A 14,726-nucleotide genomic window follows, 5' to 3' on the forward strand; every position below is an offset into this window, starting at 1 on the left:
GGTGGCTTGTAGACCTCCGAGAATGTGTTGCCTCGGACGCGACACGGCATTGTCCGGCCCGTCGCGTCGCCTTCTGCCGTCCATTCCTTTCCCGACCCGGTGTAATATGCACTCTATGCGTATACGATTATGTAATTGGCGAGCTCGGTACAGACGATTCGTGGTCGTGATTCGTTCAGCTGAAGGTCTCGCCAATGTGACGCTCGCTTTCGGGTTTCCAGGTGCCTGTTACTAGTTAGTATTGAGGAAACCAGAGACTCGAGACGGGTGTAATGGAAGGATGCGCGCGGCCCGACGTATCGTTCCGCGTGGTACTGTGCAGCGTAGCACGGCACTCACAAGGCGCGATAAGAAAAGATTGTCACGTACCTTCAAAGTTGTGCTTGACATAAGCCATTGGGTCGTCATCCTCGCCAGCGCCCATAGTCTTAATGCCGGGGCTGAAACTGGTGATAGGCAGCACAATGACGTCGCCGACCTTCTTGGGCGCCTTCATGCCAGTGAAGTTCTCCCATGTAATGTTGCCCTTGCTCGTGCTCATGTCAAAGTAGTCGGGGTTGTTGAAGTAGTTGAAGATGGTATCGGTCCAGACGGCGGGCCCAGTGAACTCGATTATGCCCTTGTAGTCCTTGCTGAGTTTGCCGGCGCGCTTGCGGTCGAGTGTCTCCTGTGTGATGTTTGCGACCACATCGACGAGAACAGGGTGGCCAGGCTTAGACTGGATGGTCCACTGGCAGAACTGGACACGCCGAGAGTACCACTGAGCCCAGTCTGGACGATCTGGGTCAGCCTCAATGCCAATGACCATTCCGTAGCTGTTTGCGGGCACATCAGAAGGTATCCAGTCTGACGCGGGCTTCAGTGCCGAAGTGTCAATATCCGAGTAGATGCCGCCACGAGCTAGAAGGATCAGGTAGCGGAAGAAGTCGGCTTTTAAGACGGGTACGGGGAGGGCATTGTAGGCTTCGATAACCTCGGGGACAGAGGAGTAGAGGTGTCTGATCAGGTGCACTGCGACGTCGTCGGTGATGACCTCGTGGACGAAAGAAGGGTGGTGTATGCTCCAGCTGGCCTCTGGCTCGCGGAACATCTCGTCAAACTGACCCTGCGCCGGTGTGTACTTCCACGTCTGCCAAATGTATGCGGGTGTCTTCGCGTCGACGTCGTAGGGGAACTGGTACTCGAGCTGGTCCTTGAGCGGGCGCTCTCTCAGCTCGTCCATGCTGACCTGGGTTTTGGGCTTCTTGCGCGCGGGCGCATCGGGAGTGTCAAAGGTCTTGTCTGCCTTTTCGGTCGCCTTTTGCGCCTCTTTCGACTGCTGCTCCTTGGCCTTTGTGCGTTCTCTGTCTGCCGGGTTCACCCAGGCAGTGGGCCGGGGCATTTCCTTCGCATTGCGGAAGTTTGGGGTTGTGCTACCGTGGTGCTGCGACTTGAAGATGAAGAATAGCGTTAGACAGGCCAGGGAAAGCACGAGGGCCTTCTTGAAGGTAAGCATGGTGGCGGGCGCGGTTGAAGAGCCAGGCGAATAATGAGGAGGGGCGTCCTCGGTGGTGGAAACGGCGGGCACAGGTGGAACTCGATAGGGCCTAGGTGGGAAGATATACTATCAAAGCAGACGCCCTGGCTGGGTTTGGGGGTACAGAGGGAAAGCCGGCTCGCTGCTTCGGGCAGTCGTGACCTGGCGGGTGAAAGGGCTAGTGGTTGCGGTCGTGAGAAGGAAATGAGAGGTGGAACGCGCAATTCACGGACACGAGGGAAGAACGAACGACATGGAGAACGGTGAAAGGCGTAGAGGCTACTGAGAGCATGGGCGGCGGCGGCGATACCACGGGCTTTTTGAAAGAACCTCCAAAGGGCCAAAGCCAAGCAGGGGGTCTGCGAGTTTCACGTTCGCAGGCGCGCTAAGTGGCTAGCGTGCCTGTCGCCGGCGAATGTTCCATGGCCGACTCAACATCGCGGCAAAGCTTGTTCCAAATCAGTTGGCGCACCGAGTCGCCTGTAGGAATAACCCTGGTTGAATTACGACGCTGGGACGATCTCTCACGCACTTCCCACGCCTCTCGTGCATGCCGGGTGGAGAGCCTGGGAATGACAGGTATACCTCTTCGCACCTCGTCAGCCTCGAATCCCCACGTCCAGCTTGGCTGCGACGACGGGAATGCATGGCAACGGCGATGAACGCCTCTTTGAGGTCTACGATGGTTACACCCATTACTCCCCCAACGCTTCCAAGCTTGACTCTGGCCCGTCTTCGATTCATTGTCGCGTTGACGCGCGTTGGCTCCAGGCTCGGAAGGAGCTAGGTGAAACGCCGCGTCCTACCTCTTGGAGCGTAGCCCTCCCGCGTCATTGTGCCCAGCTGCTGCCGCTCCAACATCGTTGGCTGGCCTCTCAGCTTCCAGACAGCTGCAGCTGCAGCACTGCGCTTCCGCTTGCTCTGGGACCTATCTGCCTAAGCTCATCGACTACAGCACGCTTCTGCACATGCCACGCTTACTGGTGGAAGTCTCGAACGGCGTCTTATCGCGACGACGAAGCCGCAGCTTCCTCATCCATCGCAACGTCATCGACACTCTATCTCGGATCCGCCCTCCCCGCCCGCGCGGCTTGGTGTACTAGCAATGCCCCGCCATTGATCCGAGTATTGCAATTCTTCCGACTTGAGATCAGATGCAGAGCGAGAAGGGCAGCTGCCGTCCTACAAGACACGGCTATGTTTCATATTGAGCGACAAGACCGTTGCGTATACGAGGTTGCTGCAAGATCCTCGAATAGCATGTCGATGTGACAGTACCCCGCGATATCTATACTATACAGATCGCTTGTCATCGTCTATCTTACAAACTAACACGCCTCCCTCTCATGAACAACGGTCCGACGGCTCTACGATTCACTCTCGATCGCAGAGGCTTGCACCGAGGCATGACGACAGTACTCCATGGTGACCCAGCGGGATCCCTGGAATAACGGCTGCGCAAAAGTAACAACGTGAAGTATGTTGCTTTGCAAGAGTGTCAATGCCAACTAAACCTCCGACCCTTAGTCTTCTCCACAAACCCCACGATTACTCTTCATACCTCAAATCCATCTTCGGTCACTCGCTACCCGTACGCGTCAGCTTCTTCACGTCCAACTCTTGTCAGCGCAAAACGTTACAGTCTCGCGTGTCATAGTTTCAGATACCCGCCGCCGGGAACAACCTTCAACCGAAACGCACCCGTTTCTCGGCTAGGCACACCCGCGCTCAGGTTGGAAAAGCAAACAGCCGCGCGCACCACTGCCGTTGATGCCGTGCAGGGCTGACGGTTTCTGAGGCGGGAGAAGCAAAACACAACGTCTAGGAGCTAACCGTGCCTGAAACTATAATGTATTGCGCTTCGCAACGTCAAGTTCCAGACTGGCAATGCTGGTGAACGATGCTATTGGTCTTGCTACACATTGACAGACTTCGGATATAGCTGGGCGATTTTAAGGCTTCGCATAGGATGCGAAGATTAGTATCTACATTCAGATCCGTATCGGTACAATGATCCACCGCCCACTCCGCCGCCTATGAATAGTAACACTGGCTGCGTAGAACTATCTTTGTATCTTTCCCAGCACTCCCCAGCTCCAATCTTCGTATCGCTCACTCCAACATCACGAATGTGTATTATAATCTCACCAAGCAATAAGTCTTATCGAGTAGCGCTATGCTTACACCGTTGCACGTACCCATCTAGATCCTTACCTAACGTACCTGCGTTAGCGAGTTGGGTAGTACAAAAAAGTGGATTTACGGTTTTCATTAGCCTCATCTTAGAGATACGAGAAGTATCGTACAGTAGTTTCTCAACAAACATATCGATGATGGGTAAAGGGGTTCAGGAGAATCGACGCATTGGGTTTTCCACGGGTTACTGCTTCGAACTAATGGAAGTAGATGACCTAACGTCAATGCAGGCTCCAGGTGTTTGGCATTTCCCGTGAATGAGGTGCTCATACAGCTTTCTCATCGGAGCCTCCCCATCCAAAGTCAATCCGACACCAGGCACCTTCTCCTCGTTTGCGCACGCCCTGGATTTCCATCCCTACCAGCCTGGCCACTTTCTCTCTGTTCACCCACTCCGCCACCGCATGGCCCGTCTCGTTTGGGTTCAAACGCCAGGCTTCTTTGTCCCTGTTGTCTCTGAGCCAGCGAAGTAATTGCACAGGTACGATACCTGCGGGCATATTCTGCAGACTCTGATTATCGCTTGGGATCCAACCTTGGAAAAAGTTGATATATGTTATGCGCCGCCACGCATCATTCCAATCTGGTCCTGGAATGCCGTTCTGCGTGCTCCATTCTTCTGTATTTCCGTTTATGTCTGTTGGCGTGCGACCGGGGTGCGATGTGAGGGCTTTGAGCCAGTTGCAGCCTTCTAGGTCGAGCCATTGTAGCGAGTATGTGTCTTTTGAGAATCGGCGGAGGATGTTGGTGGCTTCGTGCCAGTCGTCGTCGAGGTCGGAGTAGAAGTGCGACCCGCCCAGTGATACGCTCGTGTGCTTTGAGATCATAGATGTGGTGTTTGCGTTTGGTGTCATCGAAGGCCGTGGCCAGTGCGCGAGCGAAAGGTGTGTGATCTTGTTGAGGTTGGGCGAGATACGCAGTAAGTCAGGCCATGAAGCCCATTGCCCAGGTTTCGCAAGGGAAAGCCGGCTCAGGTTGCTGAAGTAGGGCGTTTGGAGCTTCATTGCTGGTACCAAGGGTGCCGTTGGACTTTCTTGTATTTCCTCTTCCCAGGAGTCGGCGACGTCGTCCGTTAGGCGGAGCGAAGCGACGTCTACAGTCGTTATAGCACTGGATATGGGACGCTTGACGCATTTTCCAAGATCGGTGATCTTGAAGCGTTCGCTCAGCAGTCCGCTGAGATCAAGGAATTGGACTTCGTCCCACCCCGCTGTGCCAGTCCCCTCTTCATCCTGGAACAGGATCTTGAGCGACTTGAAATCCAAACCTCCCTGACCGTATAGTGTGAGATAGCTCAGTAGCGCTTCTTTCAGGGATATCGGTAGCGAAGGAATGTAGTGTTGTTCGTACTCGGAGAGCTCTTCCCAATGTTGCGCAAATGTCCGGAGACATTGGTGGACGAGGCTTCGCGGCGGTGGTAGGCGCTGTCATGAGTAAGAAGCCTGAATTGTTAAGCCTGGAAGACCAGATGTGCTAGCACGCCACCTCCCACGACGAAGAAACTGAACACCCAGGAGCCTACGTTGACGCTACACCTCCAAGAATGGATTCTTCTACGCCAATGAGGGCTCCACGGTGTTCAATTTCCCATCGATTGAGGTGACGCTCTGGGGAGCATCATACCTTCAATTCGTCATTTGTGACCCTAGCCAGCGTGGCAAACCTCACGGCGCCCTTCTCTGACTCTGCCTTCTTCTTTCTCATGTACGCTGGCGCATGCCGACTCGTCTGCAACCAGCTTGAAGGCGCCGCGGGGCCTGGTGGGGGTCTCACACCACCCATGACCCTCCGCGTGCGTGTATTCGCCTTTGGTTTGGGAGCATTAACTTCGGGTATGTGCAGGATGCGCCGCAGCTCTGGCGGGACGGTACGACTGCTTACTACCGAAGTGAGCTCATCGCGCTGTTCGGGCGTTGCTCTCGGAGCTTGTTCGCGACGCAGCTGCTGGATGCGCTGGTTGACGGTTTGGGGTTCAGACGACGAGGACGAGGATGCGGGGGAGCGCGAACTCTGTAGCGAAGGGTGAACGTAAGACGGTTTTGCTGTTGTGTACGAGGGCGTGTGCTTCTTGGGCATGGCACCGACGACGGTTGCTGCTGCTGCGCGTGGAGCCGGAAGCTGCCTGGTGCTGGTACTGGTACGCTATATGAGTGATTCCAGGGTAAGCGGGGATCAAGGCAGGTGAGTCAAACAGCTATGACTGGATCAAAGAAAGGGCTGAGTGCGACAAGCCCTGCAAGAATGTTGATAAAGCAGCGACGATAGGATGGTGACTCAATGCGATGCATGCGCAGATGCCATCAGATGCGGCCATGTTCCGGGCTCGTCATCGCGCCACTTCGGTTGTGGCGCGCGCCAACACGCCTGCGCACGTGTTGGAGCGACTATTGATTTTGACCCGTTAACTGTCGGAAGGAACGTTCGTCCCGTATGCTAGATGGTGGGAAGGAACCGAGCGATCATATAGGCCCTCGGCAATCTAATCGTGATGATTGCAAAACCAACCGTACGGTGTAGCCAGCCTTGGAGACTTCTCCAAATTGGCACGGGGGAGGCGGAGTTGCCACCGTCTGTCAAGTCGCTGTCACTGTCAACAGTCACGCTAAACACGCGGGAAGCACATAGTTCTGTCTGGACCGTCGCTCCTCACCCTTTTATCTCTCTCCTTCTCCTATCCTCACAAACGAAGAGCAGAAGCTGACACCGTGGTTGTCGCTCACGGCCTCATTCGCTGATACCGCCGAAACCACCGAGTGGCATGGAGTCTTCCATATTTTTTGATCCCGGATTCCCCCTATTGACTCGGCATTAATGGGCTTCATTTCTCGTGATCGCGACTACAGGCATGGCAATCTTGCGCGCCCCGTCATCGCCCTGAGTACCAAGCACCGACCCACGCGCATGCTGGTCTGCTAATTTTATCTTCCTGGTTACTGGTTACTGGTCACTGGTCAGCTACGGCAGATCCTCGTAAGGCAAGATCCGCCGTTTTGGTGGAGCTCAGCTCAGGCCGCTCAAGCCCGCCTCATCTTGAGCGCGCGTCGTCGCTCCTATCTTTTTTTCTCCCTCCACCTTTTCTTGTTTGTCAACCACGACGCTGCCACTGACGATGACATGACCTGCCTTCCGGCGTTGCTTTCGTTTCCACTTCCACCCTTCGATTAGCGATGCGATAATACCCTTGGAGCATTTTCACACTCGTTTACAGTCTAGTCGCACATTATGCATTTCTCGCCTTCCCGCCTGGTCATAGGCATCGCCGTCTTCGTCGCTGTTAGCTTCTTCTACACTATCAACTCGATATCCGCACGCGATCCTACCTCCATCTTCTTCAACCCACGCAAAGGCTATGCTCCCCGCTACTCCGCCGTCAGACGCCAGCAGGCCGAGTCCTTCGTCGAGTCCTACAACCCCGCAAACGTAACCAAGGCCGGCCCCGAGAAGCAGCGGAAACTATGTGTGGGCATATCTTCTTACCAGCGCGACGGTGCTCAGTATCTGCCGGATGCTGTGGGCTCGCTACTTGAAGGACTTACGCCTGAAGAGCGACAGGAGATATACCTCATCGTCTTCATACCCCACTCGAACCCCGGGGCACACCCTGCGTACAACGAGGAGTGGCTATCTGGTCTTGCCGACGAGGTATTGACCTACGGATACGGCTACGACCGCATGCAGTACATTCGGATAATGGAGGCACGAAACAACTATATCGAGAAGGGTTTGTTCGACTACCAATACCTGTTGAACAAATGTACGGAACAATATACACCCTATGTTGCTCTTTTCGAAGACGACACCGTAGCCATGGACGGCTGGTACCACCGTACCCTCGGCGCCATCCACGAAGCCGAGCAACAAGCCGCCTTACAGCGCGCGAAACCCGACTTCCTCTACCTACGCCTCTTCTACACCGAAGAGTTTCTCGGCTGGAACGCCGAGGAGTGGAAGACGTACTTGAAGAACTCAGTCTACGTGGCCCTCGTGCCCACGGTCGTCATCCTCTTCCTCCGCTTCGCACAACCCACCACCAAACTCACCCTCGCCCTCATGACCCGCCGCACCTTCTTCGCCATGTACACCACCCTCGCCCTCCTCATCCTCATATACTTCGGCCTCGGCCGCATCACCGTCCAGCCTATGGCCGTCGGCGTCCACGAGATGCCGCGCTTCGCCTGCTGCAGTCAAGCCTTCGTCTTTCCCAACGTCAAAGCCGGCGAACTGGTCGAATACTTCAAAGAACGCCATCTCGGATACATGGACGTCATAACAGAGGACTTTGCCAACGAACGCAACGAGCTGAGATATGCAGTCACACCCAGTCTGGTCCAGCATGTGGGAAGGAAGAGCTTTCACGGTGACGATGTTGGTCCGATGAGCAAGTGGATGTTGAGTGTGGCAGAGAAGACGTGGAGTTTTGCGTTTGAGAAGTTCGACTGGAGGGCGCTAAGGAGGGAGCATGAAGAGGTTGCGAAGATGAGGGGTGATGCGAGAGATCCGTTTGCTGGTGGGCTGGAGATATAGATGCGGGACTTGAGTAATGATTTCCTATAGATTACTGATATGTTAGATAGAGATATACCCATGAATTTGTCAATGCATTTTGTTCCAATCAACTCAACACAGCTTTTGATTGTTCTTGTGATGTGCACACTTGTTGGGATCTCGTCATGTCTTCCATCAAACCACTTGTCCGGGACGCAGGCGTGAAAGTCATTTGGCATGATGGAATCAAAGTCATGCATACTGAAATGTACTACTGTTCGAATTAGTTGAGAAGTAAAGTCGACTAAATACTAGCTGTGCATTTATTGGGGCTGGGATTTTGGTGATTGGCCAGTCTTGGCTGCTCGTTGGTGGTGAACCGTGAGGTGGAAGTGATAGCTTGCTCGTTAACGCAGGCTTTCGTGGGCTAAGAAAGGTTCTAAAGAATAGTCGATCACATCTTGGTGTACCGGAATTATGTGTGGACCGACCCCAGGTCTAATCTTGCTTGACGCCGTGCCGCTGAAGCGTCACTCATGGCCTGACTGAACGCGCAGAAGTGCCGAGATTGACACGTCGCAGTATGGATCTAGACGCTGTTAGTTAACCTCATTTGTGCGGGGTCGATAAGGGTTTACCTGCTTCTTCTCCCGTCGCTGCCTCTTTCTTCACCCTACTTCTTCACTCCAACCTTTTGCCCACCCATCATCTGGAAACCTCAATACTTCACTATCCGACGAAGCAGATTGTGCGAAATGTCTCAAACCTACTCCGCTTCTTATCAAGTTACGTCCTGCGCTGGATACGATGTCATCGGTAAGTTCGCTCGTTCAACTTTTGCAGCGACGACGTGGAGCAACCACAACATGTAGAAACGCGGGGAGCGAAGTGTAGGGGCTGCATCAATGAGTATAACACATCTATAATTGTGTTGAGTGGAATAGGACTGCAGTACTACACGAAACTGGGATTTTTGAATGTTTCGTTCAAATCGTTGTTGACGATCTGGTGTTGGTATTTTCTCGTAATTTACGAGCTTCTATCACAAATCACAACACCAAACATCGATACAAGCACTCGCTAACACCATTTTTAGGAGTAGAAGATTGGTTAAAGTTCATTCGCAACGGGCCAACGAGCGTTGACTTCGATCTCCAGCCTGGGTATCTCATCGACCGCACTCAAATGTCCGACTTTTATCGCCAGATAAATCATTTCGCCACCCCGGGCCCGATCAAAGAACTCGCTTTCAAGCTATTCAATTGCCACGGTCACTTGAGAGAGGAATACAAAGAGCACATCGTCAAGAAAGGGTCTGGCATCTGGGGTTCGGAGCTAGACACTGGTCTTCTCCTTCTACTCAACGGTACCACGACAAATCATGCCGCTCGATGCCACGGTGGGAGCGCACGCATCATGCGAAAGGTACTGGAAGGATTCTCAGATCACTTCAAGAAGCCTGTATATGCGTTTGTCAATACATGGGAAAGCACTGCAAAGGGGTCGACTCCTTGCACATTTCACGATGATCAAGAACAACGATTCCGTGATCTCGGCTTCCGACGTGTGGGCAACACGAAATTCTTCGCCTTGTCGAGCGACGCCAGTCATCCGTGCCATCGCCTATCCGCAGCAGATGATTTCGATCCTGCGCCTCTACAGCCATCCAAAGGTACCGAGGACTTCATGAATGTTGTCGTCGACGCCCTTGGATCTCCAGACCACTTGTTCCGCGAAAAGCTCGATACTAAATATAGTGAGATGAGCGCGGAGGAGATCTCTGGGGTTGTCCTACACTCTTCAGGTGGAAATCTCCTGCACATTGTTGCTCTCAGTGGGATGTACCAAAGTGCAGCTTGTATGGTAGCCCGCTGGCCTGAGTTGCGTGATGCGAGGAATGATGCGGGTGAAACCCCGCTTGAGGCTTTGGAATGGCTAATCGAGGAGGATGCAATGAGACTCGAATATTTCGATGCGAAGGATCGATTCGATCATGGATGGATCACGCCCAAGAACACTGAAGAGACCTTAGCTGTGCTACGCGGATAGTTAGGCTACTAATGATGTCAACAAATTGATTCAGTACAACGATCCTCATGAACGCATCAGATGATTAGAAAACGTGTTGGACTTTGTGAAATTTCGACTAAAGCAACTCCTGGAAACACCGCGCACATGTGAACTGTAGAGAACTACGACGTTGGGCCATTGCCAGCCTGCTCTTTACCCTCTTCGCTGCTCACTGGGGTATACTCAGCTCCAACCAGCTTCGCAAGCTCTGAGATGTTGGTGTGATCAACCGTGTTCTGCATGCGGTACATGTACTCGCATTCACCATCTATATGTCACTTCCGTTAGCACTGCCACCGCGAAAGGAATGGGCAACGGCCGACTACTTACCAGCCGATAGAACCACCTCACCACCATTTAGTGCCTTTGGTCCCACAGAGTTCACATGTTGCAGGTTTCCCAACGCGCCCTTGATGCCACCAAAAATCCTGGACATCGTGCTGCCCGCGTTGCGCATGTAGTCTCGCTGTTCATCACCGGCTTTGCCTTCAGCTAGGTTGGACTTGAACTGGAAGAGTTTGTGCAGCTGAAGGCTTGGATCAGTGTAGATGGGGTATTTGGACGAAGTGTTGGCAGCATAGGTGTCGATGGGCTGGTAGGAGCCGCATCCTATGATGAGAACTGAACACTATCTGTTAGATACATGTGTAATGACTCCGCACAGTTAATGCTTACTCTGAGTATTGGAAGGGAGGTTCGAGGGCGGTATAGACTCGCTAATGCAGCGGACGTACGCTTGGCAGTTCAAACACCCTGTCGATGTTAGAATCCTTCACGTATCCTGGTCTTCCACTACCCTTCTGATCGAGATGATGCAAGTGTAGTAGCACATGAACCCTGCGATTGAACAGCACTCACAGAAATGCCGAGTGAACACCAATACAGTCCTCTGGCCTTTGACCAGTTCGCCCAACGTCTTTGTCTTGCCTTCGCGATCGTACACATCAACTTTGAGCGCTTCCGACAACTCCTCGGCTGTGGGCAGTTTACGTGCGCCGGTCACGTCGGCGGGCTCGGGAGCAGCGGCAGCCATCATGTAACGCTTTGCATATAATGGTGGGTCTATCTCGAGTGTCTATGGCGGTTGGCAGCGCGTTGTTTGCCGTCTATGGTCATCCCTTGGTCTTGGTGATGACGATTGCGGGTGACGGGAGCGGCATGGCGTTGCGCTAATGGTGGCGCTAGTACCGATGCGACACAGTGCGACTGCCATGAGCGTGAGGCTGTCCGGAAGGAGCTCTGGCTGTTTTTCTCTTGTTCAATCGCACCACATCACGTCGTTGCGAAACGGAACGACTCCTTGTAAAATCATCGCGTCTTGTTTCCAACACATGCGCTGAATTCTTTGTCGCCGATGGTTTGCTTGCAGCACCGTTTCACGAACTTTGAGTCCATCAATTATAGCAGGAAATACAGAGACGAGAAGTTGCGACGAGATTTCGGCCAAAGATAAAAGCGCACGAAACTCAATGCCATTGTCGCGCAAAGCTTAGTAGAACTTGCCTTTGGCGACTAGGATCTGGACAACCACTAACACACACCGACTGTGCCAGCTCAGCCTCGCTCTCCGTGGCCGCCGAGGCATGCAACAACCACGAAGCGCTGTTCGTGATGGTCTGGAAGCGGAGTGTCCGGACGCGGGGATTTGTTTTCATGGAGACGATCGGCTAGCCGAAAACCACGTCACAAACTCACAAATCTCCCAGCCACATCGTATTCGGCACATGGGACTACCCGGGTGTACAGTGCGTAACTTCCAAAAACGATACCAGATGTAGGGATACCTGACAATTTGGTCCTATTTTGTCACCGCTGCTCGGATGACAGCCGAAGCGATCACCTTTCAAGCTTCGTCAAGCTCGGCTGACAGGTGCTATTCCAAAGTTGGCTGCTAATAATGGAGCGACTAGTCGTTAGCTGCCCATCAAGCCTCGCCGGGATGCATCCGAACTATCGAAAACGACCCTGGAACCAGGAAACGTCGCTCGTGTTAAGCGCAATATCGTCATATCATGCGACTGAGCCTCGTATTGCGGCGCAACAAGAGCCGAACGTCGTAGAAGTCCCGCTCGCGAGCCAATGAGGCGTCTCTCGCCTCTCCGGGAGCCTCACGAGAGCCACAACATGGCACCAGGGCTAAGCAAGGACGTGATCAGCTGTTCCTCCTCCGTATATCCGATCACACTCTATTACTACCGACAGTTAGGATGACATCGTGGTGGCCATGTACTTGAAGAATATATAGTCCAGCCATCGCATGTCCAGTTGTTTGCATCCTCATCATCCATCAACAGCCAACAACAACTACCAGCATCTCCTCAACACACGCTATATATTTCCACTTCACTCAAGACCCAAAAGACATTCTCGCCAACATGCTCGCCAAATCTGCCGCCATCGCGTTGATCTTAGCATCCGCTGCATCAGCATCTCCCACTCTCCGCATGCGCGAGGACAAATGCACAATCGCCTACGACTCGTGCGTCGCCGCAGGAACTGCTGAAGTCATCTGCTCATGCGACCGGACCGCTTGCTACGGTGAGGACGCCGCCCGCATCCGCGAGTGGTGCTCATCTCAAATCGCTCTCCTCCCAAAGACGACCTCAACAGCAACTTCAGCAGCGGCCTTCTCTTCCATCTCCGGTATCCCCGGCGGCTGCAACCCAGCTCACCCCGGATCGTGCCCCACACCAACCTCTGCCCCAGCTGCCACTTTCTCATCCATCTCTGGCATTCCCGGAGGTTGCAACCCTGCCCACCCAGGATCATGCCCGACACCATCCGCTGGATCTCAACCAGCCGCTGTTCCTACACCAACTGCTGCCCCTTGCCCTGCGGTAACCGGAACACCAAACTCCAGCCCCAAGCCCGTTGAGGGCAAGACATGGACCGTCTCGAACTTGATCCGTTACTGCATCGACGGCAACTCCGGCTGCGACTACAATTTTGACGTCACCGCAGACGGCAAGACCGAACACTGCACTGTCATCCGCATGCCGGGCTCCAACGCTGCTACCGAGAGCTGGTCAAACCAGTCGTGCGGTACTGATCTGACCGTGTCTTGGGGATACGCCGCGCAGCCCGCACCCGCGTTCGCTGTTATCACTGTCAGCAAGTGCAATGAGCTTGCTTGGTTCGGCGTTTCTGATGTCAATGGCGGAAAGGTTTCTCCTAGCAGCCCCTTCGGCTCTGGTGACTTTGGCACTCTTCCTGCGTCGCCTGTTTACACTTACTACTAGATGGTTTTAATGTACGATTAATGAGACGGAAATGATAGATATCATGAAATGGGTGGACTGAGATTAATGTAATGACTTTTATAGAATGATAAACTTTTTGTCCTGGAAAACGCTCTCAGCTCGTGTTGTAACATACCTTCGCACCTTCTGCAGGGGAAAGTCAATAGGTTTGCAGCGTGTATTAAGATGGAATTCTGCTGACTAAGTAGCCCGACATTTACGTAGGCATTGCAGCGTTTAGTCCTTTACTTGAATGAGGTTTTCAAAGGATATCTTTTTCTAACCAGCTATTAACATGATTGCAGTGCAGCGTGACAATATATGGATGGAAATAGATACGAGGAACTTTGAAGCTGGCCCTAGTGGGTTTTTGTTTATCGCATTACACTAATATGAACTCTTCAGCCTCGTGTGTTCCCCAAAATGAATCCGCGGATTTACTGGCTCTCGTCATGAGCCGGTCCACATCCACAAGTTGCTCTTCCACATGACAAGTTCCCACTACAGTGAAACGTTCATTTCCACAAGGTCTTAATACGATAAGATGTGAGAATCCTTTTAGAGAACATATCTTGTCGCCTTCGGATGGTTGTTCAACATGACCTAAGTGCCCACCTTTTGTCAAGAAGAGCTGTCTGTTATTGAGAGAATATGTAAGATAACGTAATGCGTGCAAATTCTTGCTCTCTTCTACCCTATGGGTCTTATCATGCGTGTCGCGATATTCGTCGTATTCTTTCAAGAGGTCCATAGTGCTGTAGTCGTTCGAAGTGCCATGGAACTTCTTGAAATTGATATCAGGGCGGTAGGGTCGAGTCAAAAGGACATCCAAAAGACGCTCGCGGGAGCAAACTGTGTATCCCTGTACAGAATCCCACCGTTTATCGAGCGCGAGATATTGTTCAAGATTCTCTTCGTACCAGGCAGTGGCGCGAAACCGATATTCGGGCGCAAAACATGTGCTTATTGTATCGAGACATGCGCCTCTGACGTGTAATTCGTTGGGATCTTGTGTTGGAACGAGTTCGTGACACGGGTAGAGAGCAAATCCTGGAAGCCTCTTCTGCACAAGAAGCGGTGCTGAGATCGCTGCTCTCCACTCAGGGACCCAAGAAGGCAAATGCTTGGGTGGGTACGGTCCAGTTTTTCGTTTGCAATGTAACAAGATATCCAAGGTATTCGTATCCCGAATGAATGATAGCGCAGTGTTGGTAAGACAC

The 14,726-nt window shown here is 52.9% G+C and overlaps 6 protein-coding genes across 6 annotated transcripts; 3 read left to right on the forward strand and 3 right to left on the reverse strand.

The window, feature by feature from the left end:
• Positions 1–175: 175 nt before the first annotated feature.
• On the reverse strand, positions 176–1,495 carry J4E78_005454 (uncharacterized protein; the record flags this gene model as incomplete). Its single annotated transcript, XM_049366074.1, has 2 exons — positions 176–225; positions 370–1,495. 2 exons carry the CDS (start codon positions 1,493–1,495, stop codon positions 176–178), a joined length of 1,176 nt encoding a protein of 391 aa, XP_049221800.1.
• A 2,483-nt stretch (positions 1,496–3,978) lies between these two features.
• Positions 3,979–5,788, reverse strand: J4E78_005455 (uncharacterized protein; the record flags this gene model as incomplete). The annotated part of the gene is made up of 2 exons (XM_049366075.1): positions 3,979–5,136; positions 5,336–5,788. 2 exons carry the CDS (start codon positions 5,786–5,788, stop codon positions 3,979–3,981), a joined length of 1,611 nt encoding a protein of 536 aa, XP_049221801.1.
• A 1,146-nt stretch (positions 5,789–6,934) lies between these two features.
• Positions 6,935–8,236, forward strand: J4E78_005456 (uncharacterized protein; the record flags this gene model as incomplete). The annotated part of the gene is made up of 1 exon (XM_049366076.1): positions 6,935–8,236. The coding sequence occupies one exon, from the start codon at positions 6,935–6,937 to the stop codon at positions 8,234–8,236; it is 1,302 nt and encodes a 433-aa protein (XP_049221802.1).
• A 716-nt stretch (positions 8,237–8,952) lies between these two features.
• Positions 8,953–10,246, forward strand: J4E78_005457 (uncharacterized protein; the record flags this gene model as incomplete). The annotated part of the gene is made up of 2 exons (XM_049366077.1): positions 8,953–9,013; positions 9,294–10,246. 2 exons carry the CDS (start codon positions 8,953–8,955, stop codon positions 10,244–10,246), a joined length of 1,014 nt encoding a protein of 337 aa, XP_049221803.1.
• Positions 10,247–10,389: 143 nt separating this feature from the next.
• Positions 10,390–11,303, reverse strand: J4E78_005458 (uncharacterized protein; the record flags this gene model as incomplete). Its single annotated transcript, XM_049366078.1, has 3 exons — positions 10,390–10,535; positions 10,598–10,888; positions 11,126–11,303. The coding sequence occupies 3 exons, from the start codon at positions 11,301–11,303 to the stop codon at positions 10,390–10,392; spliced, it is 615 nt and encodes a 204-aa protein (XP_049221804.1).
• A 1,339-nt stretch (positions 11,304–12,642) lies between these two features.
• On the forward strand, positions 12,643–13,506 carry J4E78_005459 (uncharacterized protein; the record flags this gene model as incomplete). Its single annotated transcript, XM_049366079.1, has 1 exon — positions 12,643–13,506. The coding sequence occupies one exon, from the start codon at positions 12,643–12,645 to the stop codon at positions 13,504–13,506; it is 864 nt and encodes a 287-aa protein (XP_049221805.1).
• Between the last annotated feature and the right edge of the window lie 1,220 nt (positions 13,507–14,726).

The sequence above is a fragment of the Alternaria triticimaculans genome, assembly GCF_023758025.1.
Source record: "Alternaria triticimaculans strain BMP 0046 chromosome Unknown scaffold_7, whole genome shotgun sequence".
Taxonomy (NCBI): domain Eukaryota; kingdom Fungi; phylum Ascomycota; class Dothideomycetes; order Pleosporales; family Pleosporaceae; genus Alternaria; species Alternaria triticimaculans.